Raw genomic sequence first — 23,004 nt, forward strand, 5'->3', positions numbered from 1 at the left:
AAAGCACACAGACATGGTCAAGAGGTTCAGTTGTTGTCCAGACCAAACATCAGAATGGGGAAGAAATGTGATTTAAGTGACTTTAACCCTGGAATGATTGTTAGTGCCAGCTGGGGTGGTTTGAGCATCTCAGAAACTGTTGATCTCCTGGGATTTTAATGCTCAACAATTTCTAGAGTTTACACAGTGAACGGTGTGAGAAAAAAAACATGCAGTGAGCACCAGTACTGTGGGCAAAAATGCCTTGTTAATGAGAAAGTCAGAGGAGAATGACCAGACTAGCTCAAGCTGACAGAAAGGTGATTGTAACTCAAATTTCTGCATGTTACGACAGTGGTGTGCAAAGGAGCACTTCTGAATGCACAACACGTCAGAAAGCTACAGCAGCAGAAAATCACCAATGTACACCCAGTGGCCACTTTATTAGGTACAGGAGATAGATGCAAGAGTATGGGGGGGTGGGAGGGGAGGGCATGGTAGCATGGCAGTTAGTGTGACGCTTTACAGCACCAGTGATTGGAAGATTGGGGTTCAATTTCCACTGCTGTCTGGAAAGAGTATGTACATTTTCCCTGTGATTCTGTGGGTTTCCTCCAGTTGCTCTGGTTTCCTCCTACATTCCAAAGACCAATGGTTAGGGTTAATAATTTGCAGGTATGCTATGTTGTGCCAGAAGCATGGCAACACTCGTGGGCTGCTCCTAGCATATCCTTGGACTGTGTTGGTCATAGACACGAATAATGCATTTCACTGTATGTTTCGATGTACATGTGACAAATAAAGCTAATCTTTATCTTATAGTACATTACAGTACATTACAGGTCCTTCAGCTCACAATGTTGTGCTGACTTTTTAACCTACATAAATAACAATTTAACCCTTCCTTCACACATAATCCTCCATTTTTCTACCATTAAGAAATTGCAACGTTACCCTTGCCATCTGGCTTGTCTGGCTGACTGACGGTCCGAGTGCGATGTTCACACTGCTGGACGACCGAGTGTCTATCGTGTTTCCACCTTCTGCAGCAGAGAGCCCAGAAATCATGAGTCCGCTGGACAAACTTCTCTTCCCGAACAATAGGCTGAAGGTGGAGCTGGTGGAAGAATTGACACTGCACAAGTTCTGCGTCCCTGAGTGGCCCTGACTGCTTGCGGTGGAGAGTCGAGGTACTTGAGATAACATGGAAGCTACTGAGTTATTGAAGGACAGCTGGCTGTTGGATAATCTTTGAACCACACCTTGGACAGATGATGACACCCGGGAAGTTTCAAGTACAGAGCCTGACTGACTGGTGGTGGGTAGCTGTTGGCCCTCTTGTTGTGATGAAGGGACCTGGACTGAAGAATTCTTTTGTTCTCGTTGACCTGTAATGAAAGAGAAACAGACAGCAGAGTAACTCAGTCAATCTACACTCATTGGATCAGTTAAGCCACCTAGCCAAGCAGAATCTATTGGCTATTCATAGAACCTAGGAAAAGACAGCATGGAGCAGGCCATTCCGCCCATGATGTTGTGCCTACCCTTTAACCTCCTCCAAAAAAAATCAATCTGACCCTTCCCTCACACATAGTCCTTCATTTTCCTTTCATCCATATACTTACTTAAGTCTCTTACATATTCCTAGATACATCCGCCTCTAATACCATCTCTGGGGGCAAGGTCCATGTACCCACCACTCTCTGTATAAAAAAAATTACTTCTGACATCCCCTCTATACTTTCCTCCAATCACTTTAAAAGTATGCCCCCTCATACTAGCCATTTCTGCCCTGGGAAAAAGTCTCTAGTTGTCCACTCGATCAATGCCTCTTATTATCTTGTACACCTCTATCAAGTCATCTTTCATCCTCCTATTCCTGTACATGTTATACAAGGGCTACATTTAGAAATAGACAACTTACTTAAGTAAAAAAAAATCTGCAATCACACTCAATGACCACTTTATTAGGTACAAGAGTGGATCCTGGTGTAGCCCATCCACTTCAAGATTCGATGTGTTGTGCATTCAGAGATGCTTCTTCTTCTCCTTTTTTGTTTTATGGCAGTTGGCAACCAGTTTTCAGTGCATTACCACCACCTGCTAGACTTGTGGTGTTCCAACCAAACATGTCCTGGAGTTCTCTACTTTAGACAATCTAGTTCAGCCTGTAATTCTCTATTAGCATCACTCTGTAGTTGCAATTCCTTGTGAATGCTTAATATGCTTATTAGATAATGCCACAAACTGCTATTCTTCCCTAATTTTGTCACATGTTTTCATGTAGTTGCATTACCTCAATTACATTGATTTCATCTACATCACTTGTAAGACTAAAATCGTCTTGTTAAAGAATAGTAATTATCGCACGTTATACTTTTAAAATTGCTGTTTTTCCAAGTCTATGTTTTTTCAGATTTTCCTTTTCTTAGATCGTAGCCTGCAGTTGTTTACTGAGACCTCGGAGTTCTTCTTCATTTGCTTCCATGTTTTCATTTTATAATCTGAATGTAGGTAATTCACTTTGCAACAAATTCCTTTTCCTTTTGTATCCTTGTAATAATTTCCTCCATTTTCCAATCCCTTTCCAACTCACCGTTGTTCTTGTCAGGTACTTCTATTTGTTGTTGGAGTTCTGCACATTTACCCTGGGCTTCAACCATAAAATCTGAGGATTTTCCTTAAGTTATTAAATTTTTCTTAAATTTTTGATCATTTGCGATAAATATACTGCCATTAAGCTTCCATCTCCCCTGCCTGTGAACTGCTGGATCCTCCATTCAGCGTTTCTTTGACTTCTTCCCACCTAATCCCTTTAATACCAAGATACTTTTCTGCAGACTTGATGATAATTTTAATTTTCTCAGTTCTTATGCTTGTTTGCGCTGAACAATTAATTGCATCCACCATAAAAAGCACAAAATCCTTTCTACTCATTAATAGTGTATCCTTATTTTTCATATTACAGCTCTCACAATTCACCAGTTTATTATTCCCTGTATTTGTTTGCTTGACAGCCTTTTTTTCAGCAAATTCTTTCACTGACTCTGCATAACTGATTCCTTGAGTTACTTTTACATATTGTATCTCAGCCACCTTCTTGCTATAAATGCACCCTTGATAAGCTGCGCTGTGTTCCTCGCCACAATTGCAGCATTTCCATATAACCATATAACAATTACAGCACGGAAACAAGCCACCTTGGCCCTTCTAGTCCGTGCCGAACTCTGACCCTCACCTAGTCCCACTGATCTGCACTCAGCCCATAACCCTCCATTCCTTTCCTGTCCATGTATCTATCCAATTTAACTTTAAACGACAACATCGAACCTGCCTCAACCACTTGTGCTGGAAGCTCGTTCCACACAGCTACCACTCTCTGAGTAAAGAAGTTCCCCTTCATGTTGCCCCTAAACTTTTGCCCTTTAACTCTCAACTCATGTCCTCTTGTTTGAATCTCCCCCATTCTCAATGGAAAAAAGCTATCCGCGTCAACTCTATCAATCCCCCTCATAATTTTAAACACTTCTATCAAGTCCCCCCTCAACCTTCTACGCTCCAAAGAATAAAGACCTAACTTGTTCAACCTTTCTCTGTAACTTAGGAGATGAAACCCAGGCAACATTTTAGTAAATCTCCTCTGTACTCTCTCAATTTTATTGACATCTTTCCTATAATTCGGTGACCAGAACTGTACACAATACTCCAAATTTGGCCTTACCGATGCCTTATACAATTTCAACGTTACATCCCAACTCGTATACTCAATGCTCTGATTAATAAAGGCCAGCATACCAAAAGCTTTCTTCACCACCCTATCCACATGAGATTCCACCTTCAGGGAACTGTGCACCATTATTCCTAGATCCCTCTGTTCTACAGCATTCTTCAATGCCCTACCATTTACCATGTATGTCCTATTTTGATTAGTCCTACCAAAATGTAGCACCTCACATTTTTCAGCATTAAACTCCATCTGCCATCTTTCAGCCCACTCTTCTAACTGGCCTAAATCTCTCTGCAAGCTTTGAAAACCTACTTCATTATCCACAACACCACTTATCTTAGTATCATCTGCATACTTACTAATCCAATTTACCACCCCATCATCCAGATCATTAATATATATGACAAACAACACTGGACCCAGTACAGATCCCTGAGGCGCACCGCTACACACCGTCCTCCAATCTGACACACAGTTATTCACCACTACTCTCTGGCGTCTCCCATCCAGCCACTGTTGAATCCATTTTACTACTTCGATATTAATGCCTTACGATTGAACCTTCCTAACTAACCTTCCGTGTGGAACCTTGTTAAAGGCCTTACTGAAGTCCATATAGACAACATCCACCGCTTTACCCTCGTCAACTTTCCTGGTAACTTCATCAAAAAATTCAGTAAGATTTGTCAAACATGACTTTCCACGCACAAATCCATGTTGACTGTTCCTAATCAGACCCTGTCTATCCAGGTAATTATATATACCATCTCTAAAAATACTTTCCATCAATTTACCCACCACTGATGCCAAACTCACAGGCTGATAATTGCTGGGTTTACTCTTAGAACCCTTTTTAAACAATGGAACCACATGAGCAATACGCCAATCCTCTGGCACCATCCCCATTTCTAATGACATTTGAAATATTTCTGTCAGAGCCCCTGCTATTTCCACACTAACTTCCCTCAAGGTTCCAGGGAATATCATGTCCGGACCTGGAGACTTATCCACTTTTATATTCCTTAAAAGCTCCACTACTTCCTCTTCTTTAATCGTCCATAACTACCCTTCTTGTTTCCTTTACCTTACACAATTCAATATCCTTCTCCTTAGTGAATACCGAAGAAAAGAAATTGTTCAAAATCTCCCCCACCTCTTTTGGCTCTGCACATAGCCATCCACTCTGATTCTCTAAGGGACCAATTTTATCCCTCACTATCCTTTTGCTATTAATATAACTGTAGAAACCCTTTGGATTTATTTTCACCTTACTTGCCAAAGCAGCCTCGTATCTTCTTTTAGCTTTTCTAATTTCTTTCTTAAGATTCTTTTTACATTCTTTATATTCCTCGAGCACCTCATTAACTCCAAGCTGCCTATATTTATTGTAGATCCCTCTCTTTTTCCGAACCAAGTTTCCTATATCCCTTGAAAACCATAGCTCTCTCAAACTTTTAACCTCTCCTTTCAACCTAACAGGAACCTAAAGATCCTGTACCCTCAGCCTAGCTCCCATTTCACATTTCCCATATTCATGTTCTGCAGCGCATCTCCCACATCTTTGTCTTCCTCTGTAGACCGCCGCAATGTGCCCGAATTTCTGACATTTATAGCATCTTAAAGGCGGTGGTATATATATTCTAACCGCATAACACATATACCCTAAGTAAACGTTAGTTGGCACTCTCTCTTCATCAAAGTTAATCATTACCGATAAACTATCACACTTCTTCCCATTTCTTGTAACTTTCAAACGTTTAGCCTCAATAATTTTTGCTCCTTTTATGTTCTGTTTAATCTCATCCATAGTAACTTTTGTTGGCATCCCCAAAATAACTCCTCTAGTCCACTTTCTATTGTTGGGTATTGAGCATTGTACTCCTTTGCCATCTACTTTACATAATCTTATCACTTTGCCTTGCTGAGCACTATCCCGACAAATCACTAATAGCGATCCATTTCGTAAATCTTTACTCCTTTAATCTCGCCTATAATTTTGTTGAGCATCTTCGTCAAACGAATCGGGTTCCAATCACCAAAAGACGCCCCATCTTCACTTAGTTTTATATTTGCTTTAATCTCATCTTCTTTCCATTGTTTTGCTGTCCTGTTTTGATCATCCGCTGACTCCTCAGAGTTTGATATCCCGTACCTCTGCTTTCTTTTCTTCCTCTTTCCATTCCATTCCTCTTTCCCGCCGACCTCCATCTCCAGTTCACTTCCACTCTCGCCAAAAACTTCCTTCAACAGCTTGGCTCTTGCCTTGATGTTCTCTCTCTCTCCACCATTTTCAAGTACTCCTCGGCCAGCAGCCCCAGTTTATCATTCAGAGATGCTCTTCTGCCACCACTGTTTTAACATGTGGTTATTTGAGTTATTTACACCTTCCTGTCAGCTTGAACTAGTCTGGCCGTTCTCCTCTGACCCTCTCATTAACAAGAGAGGTTTTCACACACAGAATTGGTGCTCACTGGATGTGTTTTGTTCCTTACACCACTCTCTGTAAACTCAAGAGACTCCAGGAGATCAGCAGTTTCTGAGATACTCAAACCACCCTGTCTGGCACCAACAATCTTTCCACGTGAAAGTCACTTAGATCACATTTTTTCCCTCATTCTGATGTTTGGTCTGAACAACAACTGAACATCTTGACCATGTCTGCTTGTTTTTATGCATTGAGTTGTTGCTCCATGATTGGCTGATTGGATATTTGCATTAATGAGCAGGTGAACAGGTGTTCCTAATAAAGTGACTACTGAGGGTAGATTACCTGAATAACAAGAGTTTTCTTCGAAATGTGGTGACATTCTGGGCTGGTCCCAGCACATATTCAGACTGCAGTGGCTGTTGATGCAAATGACATATTTCACTGTATGTTTTGATGTACTTGTGACAAATAAAGCTAATCTAGTTATTTGTTAAAGTGAATTCCATTAATCCAGCATTATCAGGATTTATCCTTGCAGAGTTTCCAGATGATCATATTAACAATATCCAGATATTACTTCTATTTGTGCATCATCACACCATAAGACCATAAGATATAATAGCAGAAGTCTGCTTCACCATTCCATCATGGGCTGATCCAATTCTTCCAGTCATCCCCACTCCCCTGCCTTCTCCCCATACCCTTTGATGCTCTGGCTAATCAAGAACCTATTTATCTCTGCCTTTTTTTTTGGTGTGTGCCTGTGTGCGTGTGAGTCTGTGCGTGTGAGTCTGCGTGCGTGTCTGTGCTTGTGCATCTGTGTGTCCGTGTGTGCGTCCGTGATGATGTCTTTTTCATGGCTTTTACAAGGCGCAGAGCAAGAGAGAGACTGTGGCGCGCCACTCCTCACACAGACATTTTCGCAGTATTTTCCCTTTATTTTACGAGGTCCAGTTGCGATCTCGACACTCAACCCGGCACGGATGGAAAGCGTACCCGACTAGTTTCGAACCCAGGAACCTTCACTCCTGGGTCCGGCGCCGATGTCGTTGCGCCACCAGCCGGCCCTCTATCTCTGCCTTAAATGCACCCAATGACTTGGCCTCCACAGCTGCTCATGAAAACAAATTCCACAGATTTACCACCCTCTGACTAAAGTAATTTCTCTGCATCTCTGTTCCAAATGAGATCCTTCAATCCTGAAGTCGTGCCCTCTTGCCCTAGACTCCACTACCATGGGAAATAACTTTGCCATATCTAATCTGTTCAGGCCTTTTAACATTTACACTTCTAATTCTCTTTTTTTTTAAAAAGATGGTAACACAACATAACAAAAATTTCTAGTGAATCAGGTAAGTTTAAAGGGAGGTTGGGAATCTTTGGAGCAACAGAACTCCTGTGAGCCAGTTGCCAAACTATTAGAACGTCCAAAAGAAATGGACACAGGATGAATGGAGTTTTGCTGTAACCAACTTGACTTTGGCCAAGTGAACAGATGAGAAAACTGCATGGAAAGGATGCGGAGAAAAGGGTGAAAAGTTAAGAAAATAATGCAAATATTTTTAACCAATTAATTACTGATTCACTAAACGATTTGCCATGCTCAACTGCAAAAGACCTTAATATTTCAAGTTTCGGTCATATTTTTATGTTGGTTCTTTATAGCATTAAAAAGTGCCCACTACAGCCAGATTTTTAAAAAAAATCTAACACTTTGATAGAAAACATTTTGGTTGATAAAAAAAATTGTGATTTTAGTTTGAAAATATTCAGTGGAGACAGATGTTACTACCAAAGCCAGTAGAGCAATAAACTGCAACTACTAACATTGAATTTTAAGTGCGGACACTGCCATACTGTCTTAATGGACTGCAAGATGTTCAAAGGGACCCGGTGGTCCTTGTGCCTGAGTTATTGTGTAGCAGACATTTAGGAAGTCTTAATTGAAAGAGGGCACAAAAATAAAGACAACATAGGGCTCCACAGTAGTGTAGTGGTTAGCACAATGCTATCACAGCTCAAGACATTGGAGTTTGGAGTTCAATTCTGACGGCATCTGTAAAGAGTTTCTACATCTAGCCCGTGAACATTTATGTTTCCTCCGAGTGTTCCAGATTTCGCTCATATTCCAAGACAGTTTCTAGAGTAGGTTACATGGTCAGTACAACATTGTGGGCCAAAGGGCCTGTAATATACTGTTGATTTCTATGTTTCCAAAGACATACTGGTTAGTAGGTTAATTAGTCATTGTAATTTATCCTGTGATTAGGCTGGAGTTACATAGGTGGGTTGTTGAGCTGGAAGGGCTTGTTGGCCTGTTCCCCACTGTATCTCTAAAAACAAATATTTTCAGAGTGAGAGATACAGTACAGAAGACCCTTCCGGTCCTTTGAGCTGTGCCACCCAGCAGTTCTGGATCTAACCCTAGCCTAGTTTAGTGAGGGAGTGTACTATGAAGCTAAAATCCAGGCCTCCGGTGATGAGGAGAAAGAACTGGAGCAACATTCATGGGAAAATAGATTCAAAAGGTGCACTTACATGTAACTTGAATGTGCAGTGACCTTTATGCTACATTTGGTTTCCCCGCTGCTAATTTAGTTAAGGGGCAGTGGACAAGTAAATAACTAGCATGAGCAATCTTCAGTCATTGGCATTGCTAAATATGCTGCAAAAATCAATGACTCCAATTTGCTACAGCCAAGGATTGTAAGACCTTGCAAGAGGGAGGGTTAAAAACAAGCCTGGGGATACAGCACATCCCCACACCCTCCCCCCAGATTTTTCAGATCTGAAGCAATTGTTCCTGTCAGAAGCAGAACATTAAACAACTGGGCCTCAGTGGTTTAGTGTTTCACATTATGAGGTGTAGCTGATTTTTTCTGTCTCACTTGATCAGATGCCCAGTCAAGTACAGCAGTCAATCACCTTCTCAGATCCTCATCAAATATGCAGTGCAGGTACAGATTCCATCACAAACTGAGCGACTAATGCCGAGCGACAGCAGTTCCCAAATGACTGACAGAATCTACATTACTTCTCCATAAACATCCAGTCTAGAAAAATCTTTCTCAGAAAGATAATATTATTTTAAAATATTTCCACCATGTAAAGCATACGCTCTTATAATGCCATTTTACTTTAAATTTAGCGCCCCATTTCCTTCTATAATCCTGTGATACAACCCTCTTTCACCAGCAATCTCCTCTTCCCTACTTTCTCCAGAATTCCCTTCCTTTCCCTTATTTATCTTTCTCAAAATCTCTCTCTTAACTCCTCTCCATTGAGCAGAAAATACAGAAGCCTAAAAGGATATACCACCAGAACCAAGACAGCTTCTATCGCAGTGTTAGCAGACTATTGAATGGTTCTTTAGTATAATAAGATGGACTTTAGACCTCACAATCTACTTCATTATTGCTTTGCACCTTATTATCTCTCTGCAATGCATTCACTCTGTAACGGCAACACTATATGTTTTTTCCCCCTTTTACTTGGGGAAATACAAGGTGGGTGGGTGATGGATGATGACCATCAATATCTCTAACATCCAGCAACTTCTTCCCCAACCTTCTCTGGTTTTCCATTCCCTATTCTGCTTCCCCTCTTACCTCCTTCTCTTCTCCTCACCTGCCCATCATCTCTGTCTAGTTCCCTTCTTCCCTTTCTTGCATGGCCCACTATTATCTTCTTCCAACAGATTGCTTCTGTTTCAGGTTTTTACCTCTTCCACCTATCACCTCCCAGATTCTCGCTTCATTTCCCCTCCTCAGCTGGTTTCCCCTAACAGCTGCCAGCTTCTACCCTTTTCCCTGATCCCACATTCTCATGCTGCCTTCTTCCCCCTTCCTTTCCAGTCCCGATGAAGCGTCTTGGCCCGCAACATCGATTGCTTATTCCTCTCCATAGGTGCTGCTTGACCTGCTGAGATCCTCCAGCATTTTATGTGTGTTGCTCTAAATTTCCAGCATCTGCAGAATCTCTTTTCGGTATTGTGTTTTTGGTATTGATAGTTTTACTTGCTAACTCCATTTCACTAATCTCTTTCCTCCTCTGGTTCTTATTTCTTCCTTTGGGGCACTCTAACACTTTGAGATATCTCTGCAGTGTAGGCCAAGTAATGTTGTACTAAAAAATAGCAGCTGGCAAATCTCATATTGAAATGATGGATGAGAATGCATGTGACCTATAAAACACTTTCAACATAGTCAAATACTGCAAGGAGGCGGATACAACTCATACATGAAAACGTAACTTTAAGATGATTAGGAGGGAAATACAGAGGGGATGTTGGAGGTAAATTGTTTACACAGAGGGTGGTGGGTGCATGGAACGCCTTGCTAGGGGTGGTAGCAGAGGCAGATATAGCCATAGAGTCCCAGAACACTACAGCACAGAAATAGGCTATTCAACCCATCGAGTCCATGGGAACTATTATTATGTGCTCTCCTTCCATCCATGTACCTGTCCAAACGTTGAAATTGAACCTGTATCCACCAATTCTGCTGCCAGCTCATTCCACACTCTTGCAATTTTCTGAGTAAAGAAATTCCCCTTCATGTTCTCCTTAAATATTTCACATTTCACCCTTAACCCATGAGTTCTAGTTCTAGTCTCAACAACCTCAGTGGAAAACACCTGCTTGCATTTACCCTATCTATACCCTTCATAATTTTGTAAACCTCTATCAAATCTCCCCTCATACATCTATGCTCTAGGGAATAAAGTCCTAATCTATTCAAACTTTCCCTATAACTCAGGTCCTCTAGTCTTGGCAACATCCCTGTAAATTTTCTCTGCACTCTTTAAAGTGCACTCTTTAAATCTTATTGACATCTTTCCTGTAACAGTTACCGAAACTGCACATGATTCTCCAAATTAGGTCTCATCAATGTTTTACACAACTTTAACATAACATCTCAACTTTTGCACTTAATACTTTGACTTATGAAGGTCAATGTGCCAAAAACTTTACTTACTTCCCTAACTACCTGTGACACCACTTTCAAGGAATTATGCATCTGTATTTTCAGATCTCTCTATTCTACCGCACTCCTCAGTGCCCTACCACACACTGTGTGACCTACTCTGATTTATCCTCCCAAAATGCAGCACCTCACACTTGTCTGCATTATATTCCATCTGCCATTTTTCAGCCCATTTTTCCAGCTATTCCGGATCCCACTGCACGCTTGGATAGTCTTCCTCACTGCCCACAATAATCTTGGCGTTATTCATAAATTTGCTGATCCAGTTTACCACATTATCATCCAGATCACTGATGTAGATGTCAAACAGCAATGGACCCAGCACCAATCCCTGTGGCACACCACTAGTCACAGGCTATATTCGGGGCATTTAAGAGACTACTAGGTAGTTACATGGATGATAGAAAAATGGAAGATTATGTAGGATGGAAGAGTTAAATTAATCTTAGAGTAAGTTAAAAGGTTGGCACAACATTGTGGGCTGAAGGGTCTGTACTGAGCTGTAATGTTCTATGTTCTAAGAATTTTCAACAAAGTCCAAATCTAATAAAAGGGCAACTAATCACTTAAGGATATATTAAGACAGGCAATCAAATGTTTAGTTTAGTTGAACACATATGGCATGCTATGTTGGCACTGGAATGTGTGGTGACACTTGCGGGCTGCTCACAGCACATCCTTGGGTGTTTTGATTGTTAACGCAAACAATATACGTCACTGTATGTTTTGATGTACATGTGATAAATACATGAATCTGAATCTGAGGGGGGAATAGAGAACATAATTCTAGGGGATGGAGAAGAATGGTAACAGTAATTACCCCTTGGTGGGCGAGCAGTTTGTGTGGTTGTCGGACGTGGCCTCCAGTCTCGTGCTTTCTTAGAGCTGATGCTGTGCACGGTGTGCTCGGTCTGATTGGTGCTGCTGGATATGGAAGCCCCACCACCATCTGAATCGTCAATGTTGCCTCCAGTGCAGCCCTTGCGCAACCTACAATTACAGAGACATCACATCAAATTTTAATCCTAGGAACAACAGGAAAATTCCAGCCTGCTGAATCAACCCAGCTGGCTATAATAATTAACACAATGCATCAAGTGACAGGCACTGCTCGATGTTAAACACTCAGTGATTACAAACTTCAAAACTCATACTCGTCAAGAAGTGCAACACTGGGTGTGAGGAACATTTTGTGGAGAAGGATGGAATAAAACTTGAAGGACAAATAATTAGGCCAAGTTTAGGTCAAGTCACAAAACAGTTAATGCACGTAATGCCCAGCAAAGGTTCAAAGTTCAAAGTAATAAGCTTCTATTATGACTATTACTCTTTTGCTAATAGTAGTAATAACAGTATTATTATACTGTTCTGCTCTCTTTTTGCATTTTTTCAAAATCGGAATCAAATTACGGTTTATTATCACTCACGTCATCAAATTTGTTGTTCTGCAGCAGCAGTACAGTGCAGTATATAAAATATGCTATAATTTAGAAAAATAAATGGATATAAAAACAAATAACTAGTGCAAAAGAGAGCAAAAATAGTGAGGTAGTGTTCATGCATTTTATATTCCTTACTGTAACTTATAATTGTTTATGTCTTGCGCCGTACTGCTGCTGCAAGACAACGCATTTCATGACATGCTGTACGTCAGTGATAGTAAACCTAATTCTGATTTGGAAGAACATGAGAATGAAAAATGTTAGTTTTGAGATCCATAATACATAGTTTATTTACAATTGTGTGACTGAAGTCAAACAGAATAACAGTTGGAAAAAATATGAAAAATCTGGCTGATGTAAAGTAAACACAACTTCCTCTGGTGACAATTTGGAGTAGAGGCTCCTATTATCATCTCAATGTCTCTGTTACTGATGAGCTTCCAGATCTCCACTCTGTGCTTGGTCACATGGTTATGTCTCTGCCTGCTCCTGGGCAACAAGAACTTGCATTTCTATATCACCTTTAAAGGTGTGGACCTTTGGTAAAATGCACTTAGCTGCCTATTCAGACTCCCCTGTGAAACCGGTAGACAACACTCAAACAGGATTTCCAATCTCAATGTCAATCTCCAACTCTCCCGGTAACAACAAAGCACTGAAGTTGCTTAGGGTCCACAGTTACAGACCTTACAACATTGTACAATTATCACACGGGATTTATTTATGAGATACGCAGACGAAAGATTTCTATTTTTCAGATTGAAATAGGAATTTCACCAACAACTTACTTTTATATACAGAAGATTCCAGTTAATTAGGACAAATCGAGATCAGCATATTTTGGTTCAATTTAGCTACTGCCCCAATTAGCTGAAGGAAATACATAGTTAAAAAAGTATACAAAAGACAAACTATCATTTAACTGAGCAACAAATTATATATTTAAATGAAATTCAGAACAAATTGGGACATAATCAACACTACTACAACTGTGCATTAGTGCCTAATACCTACTGATGGAGAAATTCATTCAGTGTATGCTGCTGCGTTCTTTTGATTCACTGTAAATGATCAAAGTCAGTGCAGACTCCTAGTGTAGGTAGTAGACTGCCTTCATATAATGCCATCAATAATTGCATCCTCCAAACCTTAATTTTCTTTTTTTTTTTTTGGCGTGTGTGTGCGTGTGCGATGTTGGTGGGACGATGTCCTTTTCATGCCTTTACAAGGCGCGGAGCGAGAGAGAGAGACTGGGTGGCGCGCCACTCTTCACACAGACATTTCACAGTATTTTTCCCTTTAATTTTACGAGGTCGAATTGCGATCTCGACACTCAACCCAGCACAGATGGAAAGCGCACTCGGGAGTGGACCCGACCGGATTCGAACCTGGGAACCTCCGTTCCAGAGTCTGGCGCTGATGTCATTGTGCCACCAGCCGGACTCAAATCTTAATTTTCATTGTAACATTCAAGATGATTGTCGATACCTTCAAATTCTTTGTAGCTCTTAGATTGTTGAAGTAGTTTAATTTTCACTCCCAGCCATTTCTGGCATCTCCAAGCCTGAATGCATGAAACCGTGGTGAGCAAAACAGTTCTGAATTGTCTTGCTGCTTATTTCTTGCCAACTATCGATGACAAAGATCACTGTTTTCTGAACACAAGTACACACAAATGACCACCTTTAAAAACTGTTCACTGTAACCATGGAGTAGTGTCTAATGACCACACAAGTGCACCTGTCTGGCGCTAGTTAAAATCTCATTTGGCAATAGCCTCCTGCCCCAATTAAGTGACATAGTATCCCAAATAAATGAAAAGAATCTCATCTATTTTATTGATTAGGTTTTCTTCTTTAAGAGTTGTCCAAAATAAGCAGCTGCCTTGAAAAACCAATGGTCCAATTAACTAGAATCCACTGTGTATTGTGTTTAACGTAAATGAAGATCAAGTTGGAGAGATTGAAGGCTTTGGTATTGAATTTAGGGATCTGATATTAAAGGCATAGGTGCTAAAGGTGTAGAGTGGAGTTTAGAGATATAGAGATTCAGAAAGATAAACTATGGAAACAGGTCCTTCTGGCCCAATGAGCCTACTAACCCATATGTCATTAGAATGTAGGAGGAAGCTGGAGCACCCAGAGGAAATCTACCTGGTCATAGAGAGAACATATAAATTCCAAATGGTTGGAGGCAGAATTGAGCTTGGGTCACTGGAGCTGTACTAGAACTACACCGCTATTGCACCATGTTACTCAATATCTGTCATCTAGCACTGAAACAGCCTTTAGGCCAACAATGTAACCTAACTTGCTCACCCTAACCTGTATGTCTTTGGAATGAGGGAGGAAACTGGAGCACCAGGAGGAAACGAACAGTCACAGGAGAACATACAAACACTTTACAGACTTTGGTGGGAATTGAATCCGGGTTGCTGGCACTGTGATAGCGTTATGCTAACTGCTATGTCACCATGGCACCCAATTATTGTAGGAAGTTAAAGAGGTAGGGTGTGCTGGGAGATGGTCAGACCAAGTAAGAGAACGTGAACATGTAGATCAGAAAGTGAGTGGATGAAGCTAGGGGATGGGGAGCCCATGTAGACCAATACTTACTTCTGCCACCTGGAAGTGAACCACAAGTTGAGATTCTCCAAACTGATTGGACCTCCCCAGACATTCTTCAGCTGTTTATGTGTGCCCGCATAGGAAGTGGTAAGAGGTGACACATAAATTGGGTAGCCAATCGGTTGGTCACAGGAAGAATTGATCATGTTTCTCAAGACCTGCTTGGCATTCTGTATGCTGCCTCGCTCCGGGTTGCGATTCTGGAGAAATACCAGCTCCATCTGCTGTCCTGCCCACAGCCCTTTCACACACTCTTTATTCACCTATTCCAATAGAAAAATTCTCTTAATATATGGTACAACGCACACAGAAACACAGAAAAGCCACAAATAAAAGGTGGCACCAAATAAAAATCAGCGTCTTTATGCAAAGAGTGATAAGAATATGACTGTCACCACAAGGAATGAAGGAAGTGAAAAGTAAAGATGGAGTCAAGGTGAGGTTGGATAAACACAGGAGGGAGAAAGGTATAGGAGTTTCTGATGTCAGAGAAATAAAAGGAAGAAGTTTTATATGGAACATGGAGTCATAGAGCACTACCACACAGAAATAGCACCTTCAAACCATCCAGCCCATGCTGATTGTTATTCTCCCTAGTCCCATGCACTCGCACCTGGACCATATCCCTCCATACCTCTCCCATCCATATACTCATCCAAACTTCTCTTAAATGTTGAAATCAAACTTGCATTCACCACTTTCACATTCGCAACATCCTCTGAACGAAGAAGATCCCACTCAGGTTCCTCTTAAATATTTCATCTTTCAACCTTAAACTATGACCTCTAGTTCTACTTCACCCATCCTCAGTGGAAAAAGCTTACTTGCATTTACCCTACCTATAATCCTCATAATTTTGTATACCTCTGTCAAATCTCCTCTCATTCTCCTACGTTCCAGGGAATAAAGTCGTAACCTATTCCCTATAACTCAAGTCGTCAAGTCCCAGCAACATCCCTATAAACAACATAGATTCATTTCTAGCTGTGGCCCTGGTTTTGAGCTATTTTGCTCAAGGAGTCAAACTTCACAATTCTGAAACCTACTGTCAGATCACCTCTTCTGGAGAACAAACATCCAACTGGTTTATTCTCTTCAAAATTTCTGCAGATGTACGGTGGAGAGCATTCTGACTGGATGCATCACAGTCTGGGTTGGAAGCTCCAGTGCACAGAAGAAGAGGCTTCTGAGGGTTGTAGACACAGCCAGCTCAATCCCTTCCCCACTACTGAAGGCACCTTCAAGAGGTGGTACATCAAGAAGTGGTATCCATCATTAAGGACCCTCACCATCCAGGAAATGCCCCCTTCTCATTACTATCATCGGTGAAGAGGTACAGGAGGCTGAAGACCCACACTCAATGATTCAGCACCAGCTTCTTTCCCTCCACCATCAGATTTTGGAACCCATGAATGCTACCTTGTAATTCCTCTTTTTTGCATTTTTAATATATTTAAAGATAAAGATTAGTTTTATTTGTCACATGTACATCAAAACCTACAGAGAAATGCATCACTTGTGTCAATAGCCAACACTGTTTGAAGATACACTGGGGGCAGCCCACAAGTGTCACCATGCTTCCGGTGCCAACATAGCATACCCACAACACACTAACACTAGGTCTTTGGAGTGTGGGAGGAAACTGTAGCACCCAGAGGAAATCCACACAGTCACAGGGAGAACGTACCAACTCCGTACAGAGAGCGGTGGGAATTGAACCTTTTATCTAAAGGAAATACAAGTTCATTGAGCACATCTACAAGAAGCACTACACAAGAAAGCAGCATCCATCATCACAGACCCACATTAATCACTATTTTGCTTTCTTTCTGCACTACTTACTTATTTTTCTATAATTTTTAATATCCTATTTTAAGTGATTGTATTTTATGCACTGTACTGCTGCAGCAAAACAACAAATTCCACACCATCTAAGTCAGTGGTAAGGTAATAAATTGGATTCTGATTCTCCCCTGATCAGAATAATTAATGGTTAGAGAATGATAACTCTGAATACCTTCACCACTTTGAAGCTGAGGAAGCGGTGGTGAAGCATAATGATCTTGTATTCATTGGCCCCGTCATCTACCACGTGCCTGAGTGCAAGCAGAGCAGCTGCATTTGAAAGGATGGACTGGCACCACAATGGGTCTCCCTCGTGGCAGATGACCAATGTCTGCTCATGGCTATTGATGGCCTTGTAAAGTACCACGGGATCCTCGTATTCGTCAGATGTGGTGAAGTGGTCCTGGAGGAATAAAACACAATCAATACAGCATCAATCGCACATGGCAGGATTGGACCTAGAGAACAGAAGGTGTTGATTGGAGATTGATCATGCAAATGAGGAACTTGAACATAGACACGGCTACCAATTTGTAATATCTATACCCAACTAGTCAATTCTGCATAAAAATGGCATTTCTGTGTTCAAATTTCAAAACTGTTTGGAGACAGGGGCTATGCTGTTCTTCTTGTGCATAAGTAAATAAATTGTGATTTGAGGAATGAGAGTGAGTTTTCAGAGTCCAGTTAATTGGAAATGATAGTGGGATCTCATGGTAATTGCCATAAATGGCAAACGATAATTACACTGGAGTCAGAGGCATGTGGGGTGAAAGGTTTTTTTTTTATTAGACTCTCTCTAACTCCAGCGTCTCACTTCCCAGGTGATCAAATTTCTTCACCTTTCCTTTCCAACCTCAATCTCTCATCATCTCCTTCTCCATCTACGAATCAGAATGAAAATCAGGTTTAATATCACTGGCATATGTTGTGAAATTTGTTGTTTGGCCGCAGCAGTATAGTGCGACACATTAAAAAAAAATATATTTTAAAATATATATAAATTACAATTAAAATAATATATATGTATATAAACACAGAGTGGAATCTGGGTGAATCTTGGTACAGCTGTTTATTTGGGACTACTCTTAAAGAATGAAAACTAAATCGAGAAAATAGCTGGGACTTTCTTCACTTATTTGGGACACCATGCTGCTTAATTCCGGCAGGAGACATTCAGTCATGTGTACTTGTATGGCTGTTAGACACAATGCTGTCTTTAGAGCGAAGAGATTTTTTAATAGTATCGGATGTGTATGCTTGTATTCAAAAAGTAATGACTTTTGTTGCTGATAGTTGGTGAGAAATAAGCAGTAAGACAATTCAGAACTGTTTTGCTCACCACAGTTTCAGGCATTCAGGCTTGGAGATGCCAGAAATCGCTAGGAGTGAAAATTAAACAGTTTCACTACTGCAACAAGTTAGGAATTATGAAGAATTTGAACATATCTTGAATGTTACAATGAAAACGATGATTTAGAGGATGCAATAGTCTAAAGCATTGTATGAAGGCAGTTCATTATCTGCACTTGGTGTCTGTGTTTATCTTGTTCATTTACAGTCAATGATACGAACAGGGCATCTGAATTCTTGAATCAAAAACTATTAGGAACTAATGAATACTGTAGAAGTATTGGTAGTGTTCTAATTTGTTCTGTATTTCATGTAAATACTGTACATAAATCAATACTCAGTTAAATGGCAGTTTATAAGTATTTCCATGAAGTAAACGTTATAAGTATTTTCATGAAACTTCGGTTAGTTAAGCAACTGCTTAATTAGATGAAAATGCACTGGTCCCAATGTATCCCATTAACCAGGTTCCACTGTATATGCAGCGGCATGCAGAAGTTTGGGCACCCCGGTCAAAATTTCTGTTACTGTGACTAGCTAAGCGAGTAAAAGATGAACTGATTTCCAAAAGGCATAAAGTTAAAGATGACATATTTCTTTAATATTTTAAGCAAGAAAACTTTTTTATTTCCATCTTCTACAGTTTCAAAATAACAAAGAAGGAAAAGGGCCCAAAGCAAAAGTTTGGGCACCCTGCATCCCTTTGGCAAGTATCACAGCTTGTAAACACTTTTTGTAGCCAGCTAAGAGTCTTTCGGTTCTTGTTTGGGGGATTTTCGCCCATTCTTCCTTGCAAAAAGCTTCTAGTTCTGTGAGATTCTTGGGCCGTCTTGCAAGCACTGCTCTTTTGAGGTCTATCCACAGATTCTCGATGATGTTCAGGTCAGGGGACTGTGAGGGCCATGACAAAACCTTCAGCTTGCGCCTCTTGAGGTAGTCCATTGTGAATTTTGAGGGGTATTTAGGATCATTATAAGACCATAAGACAAAGATTCGGCCCATCGAGTCTGCTCCGCCATTTATCATGAGCTGATCCATTTTATCCTATTTAGTCCCACTGCCCTGCCTTCTCACCATAACCTTTGATGCCCTGGCTACTCAGATACCTATCAATCTCTGCCTTAAATACACCCAATGACTTGGCCTCCACTGCTGCCCGTGGCAACAAATTCCATAGATTCACCACCCTCTGACTAAAAAAATTTTTTTGCATTTCTGTTCTGAAAGGACGCCCTTCAATCCTGAAGTCATGCTCTCTCGTACTAGACTCCCCCATCATGGAAAACAACTTTGCCACATCCACTCTGTCCATGCCTTTTAACATTTGAAATGTTTCTATGAGGTCTCCCCTCATTCTTCTAAACTCCAAGGAATACAGTCCAAGAGCAGACAAACGTTCCTCATATGTTAACCCTCTCATTCCCAGAATCACTCTAGTGAATCTTCTCTGTACCCTCTCCAACGTCAGCACATCCTTTCTTAAATAAGGAGACCAAAACTGCCCACAGTACTCCAAGTGAGGTCTCACTAGCGCCTTACAGAGTCTCAACATCACATCCCTGCTCCTATACTCTATTCCTCTAGAAATGAATGCCAACATTGCATTCGCCTTCTTCACTACTGACTCAACCTGGAGGTTAACTTTAAGGGAATCCTGTACGAGGACTCCCACGTCCCGTTGCATCTCAGAACTTTGAATTCTTTCCCCATTTAAATAATAGTCTGCCCGTTTATTTTTTCTGCCAAAGTGCATAACCATACACTTTCCAACATTGTACTTCATTTGCCACTTCTCTGCCCATTCTTCCAATCTATCCAAGTCTCTTTGCAGACTCTCCGTTTCCTCAGCACTACCGGCCCCTCCACTTATCTTCGTATCATCAGCAAACTTAGCCACAAAGCCATCTATTCCATAATCCAAATCGTTGATGTACAATGTAAAAAGAAGCGGCCCCAACACTGATCCCTGTGGAACACCACTGGTAACCGGCAGCCAACCAGAATAGGATCCCTTTATTCCCAGTCTCTGTTTCCTGCCAATCAGCCAACGCTCTATCCACGTATGTAACTTTCCCGTAATTCCATGGGCTCTTATCTTGTTAAGCAGCCTCATGTGTGGCACCTTGTCAAAGGCCTTCTGAAAATCCAAATATACAACATCCACTGCATCTCCCTTGTCTAGCCTACTGGTAATTTCCTCAAAAAATTGTAATAGGTTTGTCAGGCAGGATTTTCCTTTAAGGAATCCATGCTGAGTTCTGCCTATCTTGTCATATGCCTCCAGGTACTCTGTAACCTCATCCTTGACAATTGACTCCAACAACTTCCCAACCACCGACGTCAAGCTAACAGGTCTATAATTTCCTTTTTGCTTCCTTGCCCCCTTCTTAAATAGCGGAGTGACATTTGCAATCTTCCAGTCTTCCGGAACCATGCCAGAATCTATCGACTTTTGAAAGATCATATGATAGGGATCCTTAATGATGGATGCCGCCTTTTTGAGGGATTGCCTATGTATCGCTTTTTTGAAGATATTACACCAAAGTCTAAATGTCTGTAACCTTAGTCTTACCCTCCTTTCTGTGTATATCTGACCCTATTCTCTCCCTTCTTCAGTTTTACTTGTTTTCTTACTCTGACCCCCTTAGTGCCAGACTTTCACTCTGTCATTCAATCCTGAAGTGCGTGCAGGGTGTTGTTATTGCAGAGTGCTGCATGTAACCCATCTCTCTCTAATCTCAGACTCAGAAATGAAAGAACATCTCTTTAAAGCTGAGATGAAGTATTTCTTCAGTCAGAGGTGCTGAATCTGTGGTATTCATTGTCACAGAGGGCTGTGGAGGCCAAGTCACTGGGTGTACTTGAAATCTTCTTGATTGGTAAGAGAATTAAGGATTGTGGGAGAAGGTAGGCGAAGGGGGTTGGAAAAAAAACGGCCATGATTGAATGGTGGAGCAGACTTTATGGGCTGAATGGCCTAGTTCTGCTCCTCTATCTTATGGTTTTATTTAGATTCTGATTCATTTATTAATAACAGGTATATCAAAACCTGTTTGTTTTGGCATGTGGCCAAGTGGTTAAGGCGTTCGTCTTGTGACCTGAAGGTCGCTAGTTCAAGCCTTGGCTGAGGCAGCATGTTGTGTCCTTGAGCAAGGCACTTAACCAACATTGCTCTATGACGACACTGGTGGCAAGCTGTATGGGTCCTATTGCCCTTCCCTTGGACAACATCGGTGGCGTGGAGAGGGGAGACTTGCAGCATGGGCAACTGCCGGTCTTCCATGCAACCTTGTCCAAAGCGCAAATCCATGGTCTCATGAGACTAACGGATGCCTATTAAATTAAATATCAAAACAATGAAATGTACTATTTGTGTTAATAACCAACCCAACCAAAGGATGCACTGGGGGCAGCCTGCTAAGTGTTGCCACACATTCCAATGCCAACATTGCGTGCCCACAAAGTTCAGCAGAACAACACAAGCAAAAACACCACCAACAAAAGCAAAACAAGCCCCTTTCCCCCTCCCATCTGACCACCCACTCACACACATGCTATTAAAAATCCTTTTCACCATGGTTCAATTAGGTGACTGTGTGACAGGATCCACTGTTTCTGTTAATGGTAAGACCATGGATTGTCACATACGATTCTAGATGAAAAGGGCAAATTCGCTTAACAATATTTATTAATCTTAAACAGCACAGTTTGAAATGTGACCCGCACTATCTGAATCTATATATCTGTTTCCAGGAGCTATCAACGGCTTTGGAATGCAAACAGGAAATCCTCCTGATTCCAACTAAATGTCCACGCAGAATCTAATAACTCAAGGAAGTTTGAGCTCACATCCTTGAGTCTGAGAATTTGAATTCATTTTAAATATCTGGAAAATTAAAATTCTGAAACTGATGAATTTCACAGGTAAATTTTAGCAACCATTAGCCTTTCCAAATTGTAGTAGAAAAGGTCAGTTCTGATAAAGGCTCATCAATGTGTAACATTATTTTCTTTCTTCTCTCATCATGGATGCTGTCCGACCTGCCTAGTATTGTCAGGATTGTCTTTAATTTTAAGGACCCTCACCATCCAGGACATGCTCTGTTCTCATTACTACCATCAGGGAGGAGGGACAGGAGCCTAAAGACACAAACTCGATGTTTTAGGAACAGCTTCTTCCCCTCTGCCATCAGATTTCTGAATGGCCCAAGATCTACCACTTCTGTGGCAGCTCTTTCCACACTTGCACAACCCTTCAGGTTCCCCTTAAATATTTCACCTCTCAGCAGAAAAAGCCTGCTTGTATTTACCCTATCTATACCCCTCATAATTTTGTATATCTCAATCAAATCTCCTCATTCTCCTACGCTGCAGGGGAATAAAGTCCTAACTATTCAAACCTTTCTCAATAACTTAGGCTCTCAAGTCCTAGCAACATCTAGAGGGATGGAAGGGAGGGATAGGAATGTGGGGTGAATGCTAGAATTAACATAAGTGGGGGCTTTGTGGACTAAAGGGCCTGTTTCCATGTTGTATGACTTTATATCTGTACGAGTCCATGAGTTCACTACAGTGAACTGCATTCCTGTGAATGATTGGTGTGCCTAGGCAACATATT

At 41.1% G+C, this 23,004-nt stretch overlaps 1 protein-coding gene across 1 annotated transcript in view; it reads right to left on the reverse strand.

Moving 5' to 3' along the window:
* The window catches only part of LOC140211013 (pecanex-like protein 2), a 270,987-nt gene that overhangs the window by 17,676 nt on the left and 230,307 nt on the right, over positions 1 to 23,004 (reverse strand). Inside the window, 4 exon segments of the mRNA XM_072280359.1 lie at positions 934 to 1,367; positions 11,940 to 12,109; positions 15,177 to 15,451; positions 17,206 to 17,436. Of these exon segments, the coding sequence (XP_072136460.1) occupies positions 934 to 1,367; positions 11,940 to 12,109; positions 15,177 to 15,451; positions 17,206 to 17,436 (1,110 nt within the window).

This window comes from Mobula birostris, chromosome 2 (genome assembly GCF_030028105.1).
Source record: "Mobula birostris isolate sMobBir1 chromosome 2, sMobBir1.hap1, whole genome shotgun sequence".
Lineage (NCBI taxonomy): Eukaryota > Metazoa > Chordata > Chondrichthyes > Myliobatiformes > Myliobatidae > Mobula > Mobula birostris.